The following is an 18,806-nucleotide window of genomic DNA, read 5'->3' as shown; positions in this document are numbered from 1 at the left end:
CCTGGAGAAGGGAACGGCTACCCACTCCAGTATTCTCTCCTGGAGAATCCCATGGACAGAAGAGCCTGGAGAGCTGCGGTCCATGAGACCACTGAGCGAACACCACCACCACCGCTACCATGAACACATGCAGTCTTCTTTCCATGGAGGTTCAGAGCGGGTCTTCCTAGAGTTTATAGTCTAGTAGAGCTGAACTATTTAATACAGTAGTCACCAGTCACATTAGCTAGTGAGCATTGGAAATGAGACTGGTCTGATTTGAAAGATACTGTTTGTGTAAAAGTGAAAGTGTTAGTCACTCTGTCATGTCCAGTTCTTTGAGATCCCCTGAACTGTAGCCCATCAGGCTCTTCTGTTCATGGAATTCTCCAGACAAGAATACTGGAGTGGGTTGCCATTCCCTTCTTCAGCGGATCATTCTGACTCAGGGATTGAACATGGGTCTCCTGCATTGTAGGCAGATTTTTTACCATCTGAGTCACTGGGTAAGCCCCACTGTGTAAAATACACATAAAAATTTAAGGATGGGGATTTCTCTGATAGTGCAATGATTAAGAATCCACCTTGCAATGCACAGGACACCAGTTCGATCCCTGGTCTGGGAAGATCCCGCATGCAGTTGGGCAACTAAGCCCTTGCGCCACAAGGACTGAGACCATGAGCTGCAGCTATTGAAGTTCAAACACCCTAAAGCCCATGCTCTGAAACAAGAGCTGCTGCCGCTAAGTCACTTCAGTCGTGTCCGACACTGTGCAACCCCATAGACGGCAGCCCACCAGGCTCCTCTGTCCATGGGATTCTCCAGGCAAGAATACTGGAGTGGGTTGCCATTTCCTTCTCTACTGAAACAAGAGAAGCCACCTCAATGAGAAGCCTGAGCACCATAACTGGAGAGTAACCTCAGCTCTCCACAACCAGTGAAAGCCCACACACAGCAACCAAGATCCAGTGAAGCCAATTAAAAAAAAATTGAGGATATAGTATGATAAAAAGAATGTAAAATATCTCATGAATAACTGTTATATTGATACTATGTTGAAATATTTTGGATGTTGTTGTTGAGTTGCTAAGTCGTGTCTGATCCTTTGTGACCAAATGGACCGTATCACGCCAGGATCCTCTCTTTCACCATCTCCTGGAGTTTGCTCAAATTCATGTCCGTTGAGTCAGTGATGCTGTTGCAGAGAGAAGTCAATCCTGACACCTTGTTGACACTGACTTGCTTGTCATTGCTTTTGTTATTATAATCATACATAAGGGTCTGCCTCAGAGAATCCTCCCCCTCTGCCTGTTAAAGTACGTTTTTTTCAGAACCCTGTCCACCTGTAGATGGCAGGAGAGAAGAAATTAACACACCCTCCTGCCTGAGGCTTGCCGATTAAAAGGCCTCTTTGCTTTGTTTCCTTACCTCCTCTCCCCAGTCTCTGATCCATAAAAGAATCTTCAGGCAGACCCAGGTAAGAGGGTTATTTTGGGATGTTAGTCTGCCATCTTGTCTGTCAGCTGTCAGTGGATGGGCTGTCTGAATAGTCATATCCCTTGCCCGAACACCTCATCTCTTGGATTCATCGGTCTCTGGATTGGCTTCTGTGTGGTCAGCAGAGTGAAGCTGGACTCGGTAACAATGCTATGGGGTAAATGTTACTAAAATAATTTCACCTGATTCCTTTTACTTTTAAAAACATGGCTCCTAGAGGTATAAACTGACACATGTGTCAGACATATTTCTAACGGGCAGTCCTAGCCCCACTGATTGAGGACAGTATTTGCAGAGATGGAAATACAGGTTAAACATTTCCAGAGAATCCATTTCTAGGCTAAAGAATCAGCTGTGAAGGTACCTGATAAGGAAGCAACAAGGAGCCACAGTACAAGGCAAAGCTGTGGGAAGCTGTGAAATTAAAATGGAAACATACTAAGTCTCCTTTTGAATAAATTTTTTTTTTTTTTTTCCTGAAGCTAGAAACAGAAAACTCCGCAGAGAAATTCCAAATGAGTGGACTTGGCTGATGCCAGAGGTAACCTTCGGATGAGAGCCAACAGAAATTTGATGGAAAGCAGCAAAAACACGGCATCTGGGGCTCGGAAGCCGAAAACTCTGGATTTCCTCTCTGCTGGGACCGGTGTCGGGAGCGCTGCAATGAAGTCCAGAGCTACTCTGGACTTCGATGCCCTCGGGACTTCGACTTCCCGAGGAGCACCGGGAACGGGAGGAGGGACCTTGGTCCAGGCGGAGCAAAGCTCGTCGCCATGGCAACCACGTGAGCCACAAACAGCCGGCCTAGCCCAGCAAGAAGCAACCCGAGCAGACGCCTAGGAACGGCGCGAGCTGGGGACAGAGGTGGGGGGTGGGCAACAGAGCCCAGCACCGGCCGGCTGGGCCCCTACCCGTCGCGTGTCGCCCCCGGAGCACCGGAGCGCAGCGCCATGGACAAGCTGGTACTGTGCACGGTCCTTCCGCGCGGCTCCCACGCCCCCGCCCCGCCCCGCCCTCGCCACGGCGCGTGCGCGGCCTCGGAGCTGCTGGGTGCTGGGGACTCCCCGGAGTCCACGCGGTCACGGGGAGGGGATGGGCGGGCTCAATTCCCGGCTTCAGATTCAGGCCGGGTGGCCTGAAGACACTTTGATGAGCTTGTGGGGCTAGAGCTGCTGGTCTCTGAGTTTTGCTTGTTTCCCTCAGGAGGTGGTGGTGGTCGATCATGTCCAGCAGGGCGCGCGTAAAGTGCAGAAGCTCGGGTTTAGGGACCGCCTTTCTCATTTTATCATCAGCTTGCTGCGGACAGGCCACCCGTGGACCCAAGCTACCCATTGACCCAGAGCGAGCATCAGATATATCCAGGCGTGGCGGAGGCCGCTTTTGTGTGAAGTTTGTTGGCTGTTACTAGCTCTCGTTAGCCCTTGGGTTTGGACAAAAGCAAATGTTTAGTTCCCTTGGAGAGAGGGAGCCAGACGGTGTGCAAGGAAGCCTTGTTGGGTGGTTTCCTGGTGTCTTGGACTTTCGTCTCAGTGCAGGGCAGGGGAGAGGAGGCTGGAAAGGAATTCTGCGCGTTTAAATCAGGTTTCACTCCATTTGTCTTTGCTCTCTTAAATGAGTTTTATAGGGTGAAAAAACACTTGCCTACTTGTTTTTGCCTTTGTTTTCCAAGGTGATTCCTGCTTTTTGGAACTCAGGGAACCTCTAGGAGACTATAAAGCCTTTTCTGCGAACAAGAAACAGGGCACAGGGAGGGGCTTTTGTACCCAGGAGGGTCTCAGAGGGTCGCGACCAGTTTCAATATGGATTTCTGTGGTTACATTATACATTTTTTGTTCATTTACACTAGCTATAGCTATATTGGGCTTCCCTGGTGGCTCAAATGGTAAAGAATCTGCCTGCAATGCAGGAGACCTGGTTTTCATCCCCGGGTGGGGAAGATCCCCTGGTGAAGGGAATGGCTGCCCACTTCAGTATTCTTGCCTCCGTGGACAGTGGAGCCTGGCAGGCTATAGTCCATAGGGTGGCAAAGAGTTGACATGATTGAATGACTTTTACTAATACTGCTAAAGCTATATTACTATAGGAATATATTATGCTAATCAATAAAATGTGCATCCTGTCATGATTTAATAAACAAATTTAATACTGATTTAATTAAGAGCAATTTAATTAAAAGCCACAGTTTATGTGGCTTCCAAGGTGGCTCAGTGGTAAAGACCCCACCTGCCAATTCAGGAGATGCAAGAGATGCAGATTCGATCCTTGGGTGGGTAAGATCCCCTGGAGGAGGGCATGGCAACCTACTCTAGTATTCTTGCCTGGAGAATCCTGTGGACAGAGGAGCCTGGCGGACTGCAGTCCATGGGGCTGCAGAGTCAGATACGACTGAGTGGCTGAGCACACATACACGTACATATAGTTTATGTGTATGATACTTCAACAGTTTCCTCCCCTCTGTATATAGTTACCTTTCACAAACTGTTTTATTTTTGTGACCATCTTGCAATGATAGACTCATATTATTGTTCTTATTTTCATGTAACTTATATGCCATAAGTATTTGGAATTTCCAAAATATCTGTTGTATTTCATTAAGACAAATACCTGTTAGTTCATTTAATCTTTTTAGTAACTCTTACCCATTTTCTGTCCAGGAAAATAGAGACCCTGAAATGACAGATGGCATTGCAACAGCTAATGCCAATAAACCAATGATATTTTTGTATATCTTAATTTAAACTTCATATATTCTATAATCTTACATAAGTTTATCAAGTTTTATCCCTGTAAGGATATAAAAATATGGCTCTTAGTCTAAAGCAATACTCTTTTATGTTTTATTAATTATACTCACTTTAAGATTGAAAAATACAGGCTGCCAATGCAGTATATATATGTGCTAAGTTGCTTCAGTTGTGTCCGACGTTTTGTGATCCTATGGACTGTAGCCCACCAGGCTCTTCTGTCTGTGGGATTCTCCAGGCAAGAATACTGGAGTGGGTTGCCATTTCCTTCTCCAGGGGATCTTCCTGGCCCATGGATTGAACCCCTGTTCCCTCATAGCTCAGTTGGTAAAGAATCCACCTGCAATGCAGGAGACCTGCCTGGGTTCGATCCTTGGGTTGGGAAGATCCCCTTGGGAAGGGGAAGGCTACCCACTCCAGTATTCTGGCCTAGAGCATTCCATGGACTGTATAGTCCGTGAGGTTGCAAAGAGTCAGACGTGACTTTCACTTTCTTTCTTATGTCTACTGCATTGGCAGACGGGTTCTTTACCACTAGTGCCTCCTGGAAAGCTGTTTAAGTATAAACTGTCAGTTTATATTTAAGTTATATAGTTAAGTAAAATGCAAACATATATATATATATATATATATCACATACACATACGCACACTGTCTGATGGCTTTCAGGGGAGAGTTTTGAAAGGCAGTGTTTGGGATGAAGGCTGCAGCTCATGGACTTTCTTCTGATTGGTTGGTGGTGAGGTAACAGGGTGATGTTTAGGATATCTTAGTCATCAGCCGTCTGATTCCAACCAGTCTGGGGTCTAGTGCTTGTAGTCAGCATGCAGTCACTATCCTCCACCTGTGGGTGGGTGGGGAGTCTTAGTTTCTGCAGAGCAACTCAAAGCTGTGCTCAGATGAGGGGGGGGTGGTGCATATCCCTTGAGGAGGAGCAGGACTCTTTTAAAGCTATCATTACTTTTCTTGCTTGACTGCTTTTCCTTTGTTTCTGCATTCCCTCCGTTCCCTAATTAGTAACTGCTTAAGCCTGCTCTTTGGAACTCGGAAGGCCTAGGAGACCAAAGCTTTTTCTACAAATAAGAGATGAGGGACACGGAGGGGCTTTTGTACCCAGAAGGGTACAGTTTCAGTGTGGATTTCTGTGGTTACCTTATTTAGGAAAAATAGAAGCAAATGGACAATGAGACATAATAAATTGTCACAGCTGGGAAATGTGACCTCTGTGGAGCTCTCAATTCCCTGGGGAGGGTCAAGGATGCTGTTCTTCTCCTTTGTCTGAGGTCAGTAAAGCATTAGAGAAAGGCTGCTATGAATACGGCTATTTCGAGGAATTGATTCCTGCCGCGTGAGAAATGTCAGAAGGAAGTTTACCTGTTACATTTTCTCCTTTCGTCACGCTGAGCTCTTTCCTGGCACTGAGCACCGTGGCTGTTTATTTATGCCTCTCTGCTGTTTGCATTTGGCTTCACTCTTTGTAGCCTTACTTATAGCAAATAGACCAAAAAGGGTGGAACAACTGCTCACTCCTTACTTTGTTTATGAATAAAAACCGAGAGCTTCAACTCCAGAGGAAATTGCCTCCCAGGGGTATTTTGGTTTCCCAGGCTATTGGATGAGGCTCCTGGGAGGAGTTTAGCATTCAAGATGTTGCTTGGATCTGTGTGACCCCACCCTCAGGGCCAGGCCCACTCCATCACCAGGTCCCATGGGTGGTTTGTTGGTTGGAATCTGAATGAATGCTTTCTTTTCGATTTAACTTATGCTTGAGGCTGGGGTAGGAAAGATGAAATTAGAGGATACTTGAGCAGTTTGGTTCGATTCAAAAAAACACTTATTAAAGTGCCTACTTTGTTTGCAGAACTGTGGAAGGGTTCTGGGGGGTATGAGTTGCCTTTCTTTTCTGCCAGGCTTCCCTGATGGCTCAGTGGTGAAGAATCTGCCTGCAATGCAGGAGATGTGGGTTCGATCCCTGAGTCAGGAAGATCCCCTGGAGGAGAAAATGGCAACCCACTCCAGTATTCTTGCCTGAAAAACCCCATGGATAGAGGAGCCTGGTGGGCCATGGTCTAGAGTGTTGCAAAGAGTCGGATGTGACTGCACACACATGCACACACGTTCTTTTCTGCCTCCATTTTTCCTTCCCTCCCTTGCTTTCTTCATTTCTTCTTGCTTCCCTCTCCCTTCCCCTCCCTCCTCTTCTTTCCCCCTCCTGCAACATGATGGTTGGATTTCATCATCGACTCAGAGGACGTGAGTTTGAGCAAGCTCTGGGAGATGGTGAAGGACAGGGAAGCCTGGCGTGCTGCAGTCCATGGGGTTGCAAAGAGTCAGACACAACTGAGCGATGGAACAACAATATGTATTACATGCTTTCTTGCAGATGCTTTTCTCAAGTTTCCCTTGAGGATTTTGAAGTTCCCCTAACAATCACTACACAATTAATGATTATTCTCCCTGTTTCTTTGGGGACCAGATGAGATGAGCAGATTGTGACCACTGCTTACTGGTTTTGAGTAATGCAGATAAGTGACTTGGTCCTGTCTTGAAGGAGGTGGATCATACATATTGAGGAAGGAGAGTGAACATGGGATGCTTGTCAGATTCCTGACAAAGTTTCTGCCTGCCAGATGTTACGCTATTTTAATAAGTCCATGTAGTGAAAGCCTGTCGTTGTTCCTACCCCAGATGGGTAGTAGAATTATGATTGGGTTCCCATGGGCCAACATTTCTGCCCTAGGAGAGATACTGTGAAGAGTCAGAATTCTTTCTTTCTTGAAGCAGCCTCCTGGTTGGGCCAATAAGATGTGGAATGTGGGCAACCCACCCTTACCCGCCTTGTACCCACCACCAAGGGAGTGGTCATGGACTTCCTTGCATTGCTTGGACTTCAGAAAAAATAAAGAATCTTACTCTTGGAGGGCTGAAAGCTCAGTGGGCCACTTCTGAACATTGTTTAGCTTATTCAGGGTAAAGAATAAAAGGATTTGTGATGCATTGGTGTCTTGAAGTGTCCATGTTATTGCTCATCACAAAGAAGCAAAGCAAGGCTTAGCCCAGAGGAAGCAGTCACCTCGGACTCCGGCAACCCTCCCCAAAGAAGTTCAAGTGTCAGGGGCTGTGTTGGGGACTCAGGGTACGTCTTGGCAGAAAGTTGGCTGCTGGCATTCAGATAAGGACCACCTGGGCCAGGAGGAACCTTGACCTAGATTTGACATCCCTATTTTACAGCAAACAATGTTTAGATGGACACTGAGCAGCAATATTAGAAGTGTTTCCTTTCAGGTGAGCGTGGCAGCTCTGGAAAGTTGGAGGTTATGATGATTGTCATTGCTGCTCTTGAGGTCACCCCAAACTTACTAGCTTAAAATAGCACCAATCACTGTACTATCTTGTCTAGTTTCCATGGGTCAGGAACCCGGGAATGGGCTCAGCTGGGTGGTTTTTGTTTGGCAGCTGGAGGAGCGAGGACTGGACAGGCATCTCTCTCTTCCTGTGTCTCACATCGGACTTGACTGGTCTGAGACAGGGCTCCACATGGTTGGTCTCTACATATAGGCTTCCTCACAGCAAGGTGATCTCAGGGCAGCTGACTGCTTTCATGGTGGCTGAGAGCCTCCAAAGAGAGAATTCCAGAGAACAAGGCAGAAGTTGCATCATCTTTATTACCTAAATGTGGGGATATATCAAAGTGCTAGCACAAGTATGTTTTGCTACATGTCTCTGCTAAGCATTCCTCCTGCTGTGTCCACTTGGCCAGATTCATGACCTAGAGGCTCAAGGCTGAGGTCGTGTTCAATGTAGAAGCGTCCTGTGGTTCCCTTCATGGAAAGAGGGGCTCCATGGAGGAGAGACTTGGTTTGAAATGGATGAGCCAGAAGCTAGCTACAGAAAATGTTTAATAACCAGATGCGTCCAAAGTGGAGCACTGGGTTCTCATCATGGTCTACTGAAAAATGCAAATTCTGTTCTGTCATGACTGCCCGTATAGTGTAATAATATAATTATAAACACACCATACATTTTCTTCCTTTAGGAAAGAAGTTGTGCAAAATAGATTTGATCAAAAATCCTTGTGTTTGTAGGGCCCAAACCTGTAAACTGTAAATAGCCAAGACATCTGTCTGGGGAACTTGCATGTTTTGAGCCTACCATCTCTTCATATTAAAAGACAAATCTCATTCAATCCTGCTGAAGGAAGGGCTAAATTATCTTTGTATTCACTCTATAGAAGGCATTGCAAAGTTGTTGTAAGGAGATCAAAGAGTTTTCAGCCAAAACTGTGTCTATCTATATCTCTATATATATCTATTTTGACATAAAAGTTTTCTAGGAAATTAATACAAATATTCTGTTATTTATTTCCTTGGTTTTGTGTTACCAGCCTTAAGAAATTTGTAATTTGCTATATTTTATTTTATTTGTTCTTTCTACCTAAATATTTACTTTAGTGCCTAATTTTGTGTTTCTAATTCTCTTTCTTAATGTGGGACCCCCCCCCACCTCTGCCAAGTTGCATAAACCTGGTGGTTCAGATGGTAAAGAATCTGTCTCCAATATGAGAGACATGGATTTGATCCCTGGATTGGGAAGATCTCCTAAAGAAGGGAATGACTACCCATTCCATTATTCTTACCTGGAAAATCCCATGGACAGAGGATCCTGGAGGGCAGGCTACAGTTCATGGGGTCACAAAGAGTTGGACACGACTGAGTGACTAACACTTTATTTTCAACTCTTATTAATGTGAGACCCCCAGTTTGCATAAGCCTCAGGCCCCACTTAATTGAGACCCACCCCACTTCGGCCTAAGTAAGTGCTATAATAGTTTACATGGGAGCTCTTGGCTCTGGTGGGAGGATGGAAAGGGAGAAGGGGTAAAGGGGTGGAGGGAAGGAAGGAAAGAATAGTTTTGCCTTCGTCCCAGTTTTCCCTTGGGCTGGCTTTGGTGGAGGGGTACCGGACATCAGTTGTTAAATGCCAGTCGTGGGTGCTGTGCTTTACAAGGCATTGAGGGGGATATAAAAGAAACTGAAAGTACAGGTCTTCATTCTCAAAAAGGTTTAACCATCTCATTGGGAAGGCATGCATGCCACACACTGCTGAAAATCCTAAACAAGTTAAAATGAAAACCGATTCAGCACAAAATGCACATGGTTATGGTGGCATGAATAACACAGGGAAATCAGTGTGGGGCAAAGCCTGAAATTGGCCCCCGTAGTGGATGAGGTGGTTGGATGGTGTCACTGACTCAATGGACATGAATGTGAGCAAACTCCAGGAGATAGTGACGGAAGGGAAGTCTGGTGTCCTGCGGTCCTCTGGGGTCAGAGTCAGACATGGCTTAGAGGCTGAAGAACAACAGCAGCTCCTCCGAGTCCTGCCTGCTGACGAGCTTGTGACTGGGAGCTCCTGCCTTGTGGTCAGCCTGCATTGATCCATGCTCACTGCCACTCTTGTGTGAAGGACAGATGCTGCTGAAGATGGATGGTGGCAATGCACTTGCACACCCTTTCCAAGTGAACCTAAGGTGGCAAACAGCTTGCCACGCAGGTAGCAGAGATATTCCAGGCAAACGTGGCAATGGCAGCAGAGAGACAGATTAGGTGAGCAACAGTCTTGGAGCAAAGAGGTTGAGCTGGTCAAGACACACACATACTCAGTCGTGTCTGATTCTTTGAGACCCCTTGGACTGTGGCCCATCAGGCTCCTCTCCATGGGATTCTCCAGGCAAGAATACTGGAGAGGGTTGCCTTCCCCTTCTCCAGGGGATCTTCCTGACCCAGAGATCAAACCCAGGCCTCCTACATTGCAGGCAGATTCTTTACCATCTGAGCCACCAGGGAAGCCCAGGAACTGGGTGAAGAGCTCTCAACTTGAAGTCCTTCCTCTTCGCCTAGGTTACAATCCATTTCTACTGAAGCTTGTAAGTGGAGAAGACTGTCAGCCCTGTGCTGGCTCCTTTGTAGAACTAATGCCACAGAATGTCAGAAAATAAAGTCAACCTTATTTTCCTTGTCACAGTGTTGCAGGAAAGAAAGTGGGGCTGGAGAGGGTGATCATGTTCCAGGTCTCACGTGAGTCCATGTGACAGCCGCTGAGTATGGGTTCTTGGCTTCTGCAGTAAAGAATGCAAGAGCAAGCCATAGTAAAGTGAAAGAAGGTTTATTCAGGGAAAAACATTCTCTGTAGACAGAGTGTGGGCCATCTTAGAAGGCAATAGCAGCATCAGAGTATGGATTTGTCAGTTTTTATAGGGTTGGTAATTCATCAGCTAATTAGAGGTGGGAGTATTCCAGCTGTTTTGAGGAAGGGGTGGGGATTTCCAGAAACTGGGCCACCACCCACTTGGTCACTTTTATGTTCGGCCTAGGAACTCTCATGGTACCTGTGGCTGTGCCATTTAACTTGCTGATGTTTTACAATGAGCTTGAAGTCTAGTGGAAGTTGACTCCTCCTACATCTTGGACCTTGTTGGTTCTAACTAGTTCATGCTGTGTCCTCGATGGCTATGTCGTTCTTTTAAAGGCTGTGCCCCTTCCTGTCTCAAGGGCAGACTTTGATTATATGTAGTTGTTGTATGTCTGGGGTTAGGTGCCTTTCATGTTTGTAGTGCTCAATAAGTCATTTTACAGCAGGAGACTACTCTTCCATCTTTGTTCACGGTATGACTATTTTGCTCGAGTTTCTTAAAGTCATGATTTTAAAGGTTCTTTAATGTATCCTCCTATTTGGGCTGTCACAGAACTGATGGTAGTACTCTTTTAGGAAAGTCAATGTACATCATTTTATCAATGGCAGAATTCCATTTGAGGAAGGAACTTGTCTTTGGGAAAAACAACCATATTCCTGTTAAGTCACTGGAGGTGGGAGATGAGACCTGAGTGCAAAGCCTTCCAACTCAGGAGAGTCATTTACAGCAAGCTCACTCTCTGGGTGGATGAGGGGTGGAAGATAAATGAAGCTCTTGGGAGGAAGGCTGGGGATGTCTGGAGACAAGGGTTGGGTCAAGTGCAGTGGAAGAGTCATGGAAAGATCCTCCAGGCGAGGTGTGAGCAGAGAGCCTGAGGTTGGGAATGCCTGTGGTTCATTTGGAAGCTATCTTCTTTCTTTTGCTTTGACGGGTCCGCTCTGTTCACAAGCTACTTTGTGATTTCCTAGAATTTGAGCAAGGGCCATGTTGTACACTTGACCCCCTCCTGCCAAGGAAGAAGCTCAGAGCTGGAGCTGATCTTGAGCCTGTCAGTCCCGTGTGGGTCTACTGAAGTCTTGGAAAGGGCGTGGGATGGGTGCTCGGCCAGGTTCCTCTAGACATCTGGAGGCTAGGGCATCACACCTGGCTTGGGTTCCTTACTGCCTGGGGTGTGGCTGTAAATTAGCGAGGCTGATTCCAGAACCACCTATGAAACAAATCTCTCTTTTTTTGTAACCGTGATCAAGCTTTTCAAACTTTTTTTGAGGATGAGTGTAGGATTCGTTTTATTTATGCCCTTGTGCTGTTAGGGAAAACACCTATGTCTGTCTGTGTCTGTATGCTGAATATTTAGGCAATCAAAAAGGCTTATTAACCAAGAAGACTTCATGAGACTAAAGTCTATGTGGCAGAGAGTGAAGGAGAACTGAAGAGTCTCTTGATGAAAGTGAAAAAGCTGGCTTAAAACTCAACATTGAAAAAGCAAAGATCATGGCATCTGATCCCATCACTTCCTGGCAAATAAATGGGGAAACAATGGAAACAGTGGCAGACTTTATTTTTTTGGGCTCCAAAATCACTGCAGATGGTGACTGTAGCCTTGAAATTAAAAGATGCTTGCTTCTTGGAAGAAAAGCTATGACCAACCTAGACAGCTTATTAAAAAGCAGAGACATTACTTTGCCAACAAAGGTCCATCTAGTCAAAGCTGTGGTTTTTTTCTTGTATGGATATGAGAGTTGGACTGTGAAGAAAGCTGAGCGCTGAAGAATTGATGCTTTTGAACTGTAGTGTTGGCGAAGAGTCCCTTGGACTGCAAGGAGATCCAACCAGTCCATCCTAAAGGAAATCAGTCCTAAATATTCACTGAAGGGACTGATGCTGAAGCGGAAGCTCCAGTACTTTGGCCATCTGATGTGAACAACTGATTCATTGGAAAAGACCCTGATGCTGGAAAAGATTGAAGGCGGGAGGAGAAGGGGATAACAGAGGATGAGATGGTTTGGATGGCATCACCGACTCGATGGACCTGAGTTTGAGCAAACTTTAGAAGTTGGTGATGGACAGGGAAGCCTGGTGTGCTGCAGTCCATGGGGTCACAAAGAGTCAGACTTGACTGATCAACTGAACTGAACTGAAACTCTATGTGATCTCTATTTTGTTACCTTTACAACTGATAACAGAATGGGTGGAATATTTGATATTCTTTGCTGATATTCTCTTGCTGAGAAAGTTAATCTCAGAACCCTTGGGTATCCAGCATCCTTTTACCAGGCTTGTGGAGACCTAGAAACTTAAAAATGAGAACTCCCTCCCAAGTCCCTTCATGTACTTTGAAAATATGTTCCACCTGCTTAAGGAGAAATTTTAGAGAGAATAATAAAAACACAGCAGATTTAACTTCTTTCTGGACCTGTTGTAGCATCTGCATCATGGTTATATTTGTTCATTAACTTCATCATGAATATTTATTGGAAGGACTGATGCTGAAGCTCCAGTACTTTGGCCACCTGATGCAAACAGCTGACTCATTGGAAGAGACCCTGATGCTGGGAAAGATTGAGGGCAAAAGGAGAAGAGGGTGGCAGAGGCTGAGATGGTTAGATAGCATCACCGACTCAGTGGACATTAGTTTGAGCAGACTCTTGGAGATAGTGAAGGACAGGGGAGCTTGGTGTGCTGCAGTCTGTGGGGTTGCAAAGAGTTGGACATGACTTAGCGACTGAGCAATGACAACTTCATTGTGTCTTTGAGACCTGGTTTGATCTTTGTTAGAATTTTAGATCCTCCATTTTAAAGTTGAGCATGTGTAGACAGGCCCTACTGAGGAAAAAAGGGGGGATCCACTGGCCCTTCATTGAAAACCTTAATCATACCTTGTATTTGTGACTCCCCACTGCTCTCTCATTGGCTTATATACACTTTAAGGGTGTTAATGAATAACAGAAATAGATTTCCACTTCCCAAAAAAGAGCTCTGGTGTTTCTGGGATAGTTAAGACATCCAAGGAAGTAAGTGGGTCATTATCTAGTGGTCCCTGTAGTGATGGTTGGTTTAGGAGAAGCTGGTTAAGTTTCATCTTGGGAGTTTTTAGTTCTGTCTTGGTAACTATGTGTTCATATATGGCCAGTGATCTAATATTTTAAATTTACCACAAAGATTTCAAAATGGCTAATTATGTATTCTTACCTTCTTGATCTCCTTTTTGTATTGAGAAATAACATTACATGGCACTGAAATACCAGTAACTTGGGCATTTCTTTATTAAGCATGTCACGTAAGTCAGCTCCATTACAAGGGAATCTCCCCAAATATAGAGAGGTATTCTTGCAGTGGAATTTGTTCAGAATAGATGTCTAAAGGCAAATTTGTAGGCCACTGGCTCCAAAATGAAATAAAAACAGGACTTAGGCCATCACGGGTAAATGCATAAGTATAAAGATATTAAGTTAAAATATTCATCTGTTTTGGACAGAGGTTTCAGAGCAACAATAGGTGCCAATGATCTGTTAATAACAGTGATGCAAAAATTCTGAAAAGAGATATCATGGGTTTTCCTTCATTCTTACCTTTATCTCCATCCTCCTCTGGATTTCTTAAATGTGCAGTTTTGTGGGTAATCTGGGAATTGGGTGGATTATTTGTGTGTGTGTGTGGCCATGCCTTGTGGCTTCTGGGATCTTAGTTCCCTGACCAAGGATTGAACCCCTGCCCCCAGTAGTGGAAGCACACAGTCCTAACCACTGGACTGCCAGGGAAGTCCCTGGTGGATTTTTTTTTTTATAAGGTCTGCTGGACTTGGTGGGGGTTTCCCTTGTAGCTCAGTCGGTAAAGAATCTGCCTGCAATACAGGAGACCCGGGTTCAATCCCTGAGTTGGGAAGATCCCCTGGAGAAGGAAATGGAAACTTACTCCAGTATTCTTGTCTGGAGAATCCCATCGACAGAGGAACCTGGCGGGCTACGGTCCATGGGGTCACAAGAGTCGGACACGACTTAGCAGCTAAACCAGCAAAAACGCTGGACATGGTGGGAGTAGTGTGTCTGTTGTGCAGTGGGAGGTAGTCAGTCATCCTGTGCAGATCACTGGGTTTTGGGAATTCTAGGCTCTTTCCAGCTACTCAATTTAGCTCAGCAATTTCTGTTCCTGTGGCTCAAGTAACAACTACCACCCAGTGAATCTTTGGTGGGTTCAGACCAGGCACACCATTGGTTCTGTGAAGTGGGGTTGAGAAACCCTTTGCACAAGTCTCTGAAAACCATTTAATCCTTGACTGTTGAAAAAAATACCTGCTTCCTGGGAGCTAGTACCTGGATGAGCTGAATGGGCGGATGTCATCGGTCGCATTCCTTGGGGATTTGTGACACGCTGATTTGGGGGCTTGGGTCTTCATCACCCACACAGCACTTGCTTTATTTATATTAAGATTACTGTTAACAAAGTCTGGTAATTCCTGCTGTGTGTACTGAAGGATATTGCGGTGAAAGAAAGGATTTTGTCAAGTGCTTGTTGCATATGACACTCAGACTTCTCTACCACATTTAATCCTGGCCGTGTGTTTTAAAAGATCAAGACACATTCCCCACCTCTGCAGATGATGTTTGCCTTGAAGTCTGCACCTAGGGGCAGAGGACAAGAACGAGATAGTTCTCTTCTTGTGTTTAGACTGTGTGAGTTTCAACAGATGTGTGTGACCCCTTCCTCGATGTGTCAACCACAGTTGTAGAAAAATGAGAGATTTCCCTGGTGGTCTGGTGGTTAAGACCCCAAGCTTCCAAGGCAGGAGACCCGGGTTGGATCCTCGGTCAGGGAGCTAGTTCCCACATGCTGCAGCTAAAGATCCTGAATTCTGCAACTAAAACCCAGTGTGGCCAAATAAATAAACAAATATTTAAACATAAAACACACCCTCCCCCCAGATTTTATTTTAAAAAAAGGAAGAAAGATAGAAAAAGAGCTCCCCCACCACATCCATCTCTTTTCTGTCTTCACTGCTCTTGTCACCTCTCTCTCCTATTTCTTCCCCTCCACTTCCTCTTCTCCCCCTTTCCTTCCTCTCCCTGAAACCCCACCCTGAGCCCTTGGGTCTGGTCACCCCGAAAAGTGTGCATCCAGGAAAGGGAGCCGTTCTGGTGGACAGTTTCTCCCCTTACACAGAGTCACACAGAACAGCCGGCTGCCCACCTGGCTGTTTGGTTTAGCAGCAGAAAGATATCATTGGTTCATTTCCAGCCCTTGGTCTTGAAGAAGACAGACATGGAGTGCAAATTCATATTTAAGGTACTTTCAGCTTAAACTTCCCCAATGGCTCAGCGGGTAAAGAATCTGCCTGCAATGCAGGAGACACAAGAGAGGCAGGTTCGATTCCTGGGTCGGGAAGATCCCATCCCCTGAGAGAGGAAATGGCAACCCACTCTAGTATTCTTGCCTGGAGAATCCCATGGGCAGAGGAGCCTGGTGAGCTACAGTCCATGGGGTCTCAGAGTTGGACACGACTGAGGGACTAAGCACGTACACACATACTTTCTGCTTGGGTGTTAGCCTTTTCTAGGTTTTTTTTAAAAACTTGGTTCAAAAGAAAAAAAAAAAAAAGATGACTTTCGTGCTGGTCACGTTGAGGCATGCTCTGGAGAGGCAAAGTCCAGACTTGTCCAGGGCAGAGAGGTAAATCCAGCTCTTTGAAAAGGATTGTGCTCTGAAAGGGGAGCTGTAGCACCAAGTATTCAGGTGGGGAAAAAAAAGAAGAGCCTCTTATTTAAGCTACTTTGCTTGCATGATTCTGAATTCCTGCAGTTAATTTATTAGGGGTTAGCCAATTCAATGTCTGTTACCTGTGTTTTTCAGTTTACATTTTCTCTTTGCCTTTTGAAAAAGCAAATTTCTTTTAAAAATAAAATTTTAGAGGCATTAAATTGGTTTTCAAAGGTTTCTTTCTTTCTTTTTTTAAAGCAAATGTATATTGTTCTCTTGAGGCAATTTCTTCCTTCTTTGCTTCCTTCCTTTGCCTTTATCCTTTCTCTCTCTTTTTATTTTTTCCTTTTTTTTTTTAAATTATTTATGGCTGTGCTGGGTCTTTGCTGCTGCTCACAAGCTTTCTCTAGTTGGGGTGAAGGGAGGCTCTTCCTTGCGATGTGCGGGCTTATTGCGGTGGCTTCTTTTGCCAGAGCATGGGCTCTGGGTATGTGCGCTTTAGTAGTTGCGGCACACAGACGTAGCTGTGGGATCTTCTCTGACCAGGGATCGAACCCGTGTCCCCTGCATTGGCAGGCAGATTCCTTACCACGGAGCCACTAGGGAATCCCTCTCTCTTTTAAAGATATTAATTTAGTAACATAGAATCTGGAGTCAGATTTTCTGGGTCCGAATTGTGGCTTCCGCACTCATCAGTTGATTGACCTTGGTCTCAGCTGTGTGACCTTGATCTCAGGTGGCCTTGGCCTGCAGCCACGTGAAGCTGGGCTTCGGTTCCCCAGCCAGAGATTGAGGCCGGGTCACAAGAGTGAGTGAGAGCTCCGAATCCTAGCCACTAGACCAGTGGTTGGTGACCAGGCCCTGGCCCTTGAGCTTTGCAAGAAAGAATTCCCACAGCGATGGAAAGTACTGAGACAGTAAAGTGTTTATTAGGAGGAAAAGAGCACCTTGCATGTGGAAAGACACATGGGGAGGCTCAGAGAGAGTGTCGTGCCCCTGTGGTATTTTAAATCTCTTTTATGGGGAATTTCTTCCGGGTGTCCTTCGGCCAGTCACTTTGATTTGTCTGGTTCTGTGTCTGTATGTGGTTTATCTCGGGATCCTCCTGTGTGTGCACGCAGACATCTGTCAGTAGAGGTGGATTCTACCAGAGGCCTATGGGTAGTTGACATCACTTACTATGGGGTGGGATCCTCTCCTTTTTTGACCCCCAAGAAACTTTCTAGTTGGGAGGGTTTCCTTGACTTAGAGAATGAGAATTATGTGGTTTCTTATCTTTTATCTGGGCCCTGACCAGCCTCCTCTCTTGATTATCCTGCTATTGATATTTTGGAGTTTCAGTCCATAGTGAATGAACTCAAATTGCTTTTCCCTGCAGGGCAGGGGTGGGGCTTCTATCTCTTGCCTCAACCTCCAGTAGGTAAGTGGAGATCCCTGGGCATCAACGTTTTAATCTATAAAAATGGGGAAAGTAACAGTTACTACTTCCTAAGCATGTTGTGAATATTCAGTGACTATCCAGCTGATATTTAAAAGTGCTTAGAACAGGGCTGGGTAGAAAATAATGCTAGTAATTAAAATGAAAATAAGAAAGAGGTAAACCTAGGAAACACAGAGAAGCAAGAAGAACATAAAAATAAGTAAGCCAACCCCTCAGTCTCAGAAATAATGTCCCTGTCTCTCTCCCTCTCTCCCCACATACATGTATATACAATTTAGTTTTTCAGTTCAGTTCAGTTCAGTTGCTCAGTCGTGTCCGACTGTTTGAGACCGCATGAACCAGAGCACACCAGGCCTACCTGTCCATCACCAACTCCCAGAGTCCACCCAAACCCATGTCCATTGAGTCAGTGATACCATCCAACCATCTCATCCTCTGTTGTCCCCTTCTCCTCCTGCCCTCAATCTTTCCCAGCATCAGGGTCTTTTCAAATGAGTCAGCTCTTCACATCAGGTGGCCAAAGTATTGGAGTTTCAGCTTCAACATCAGTCCTTCCAATGAACACCCAGGACTGATCTCCATTAGGATGGACTGGTTGGATCTCCTTGCAGTCCAAGGGACTCTCAAGAGTTTTCTCCAACACCACAGCTCAAAAGCATCAATTCTCAGTGCTCAGCTTTCTTTATAGTCCAACTCTCACATCCATACATGACCACTGGAAAAACCATAGCCTTGACTAGATGGGCCTTTGTTGGCAAAGTAATGTTTCTACTTTTTTTTTTTTTTTTGGGGCGCCCGCCGCCGCCGCCATGCTGCCCGGCCAGCGCGCGCACAGCGGGCGGGGGCGGGGCCCTGTTTCTGCTTTTTAAAATGCTGTCTATGTTGGTCATAACTTTCCTTCCAAGGAGTAAGCTTCTTTTAATTTCATGTCTGCAATCACCATCTTCAGTGATTTTGGAGCCCAGAAAAATCGAGTCAGCTACTGTTTCCCCATATATTTGCCATGAAGTGATGGGACCAGATGCCATGATCTTAGTTTTCTGAATGTTGAGCTTTAAGCCAACTTTTTCACTCTCCTCTTTCACTTTCATCAAGAGGCTCTTTAGTTCTTCGTCACTTTCTGCCATAAGGGTGGTATTATCTGCATATCTGAGGTTATTGATATTTCTCCTGGCAATCTTGATTCCAGCTTGTGCTTCCTTTAGCCCAGCGTTTCTCATGATGTACTCTGCATATAAGTTAAATAAGTAGGGTGACAAT

At 45.5% G+C, this 18,806-nt stretch overlaps 1 protein-coding gene across 1 annotated transcript in view; it reads left to right on the top strand.

The window, feature by feature from the left end:
- The first annotated feature begins 2,280 nt into the window (after nucleotides 1-2,280).
- DNAH5 (dynein axonemal heavy chain 5) overlaps nucleotides 2,281-18,806 on the top strand; it is a 317,085-nt gene continuing 300,559 nt past the window's right edge. Inside the window, exon 1 of the mRNA XM_043489075.1 lies at nucleotides 2,281-2,439. Within this exon, the coding sequence (XP_043345010.1) occupies nucleotides 2,428-2,439 (12 nt within the window). The 5' untranslated portion in view covers nucleotides 2,281-2,427. The remainder of the gene's footprint in view (nucleotides 2,440-18,806) is intronic.

The sequence above is a fragment of the Cervus canadensis genome, chromosome 16 (assembly GCF_019320065.1).
Source record: "Cervus canadensis isolate Bull #8, Minnesota chromosome 16, ASM1932006v1, whole genome shotgun sequence".
Taxonomy (NCBI): Eukaryota; Metazoa; Chordata; class Mammalia; order Artiodactyla; family Cervidae; genus Cervus; species Cervus canadensis.
Note: the sequence above shows the minus strand (reverse complement) of the source record. Positions and strands in the feature narration are given on the sequence as shown.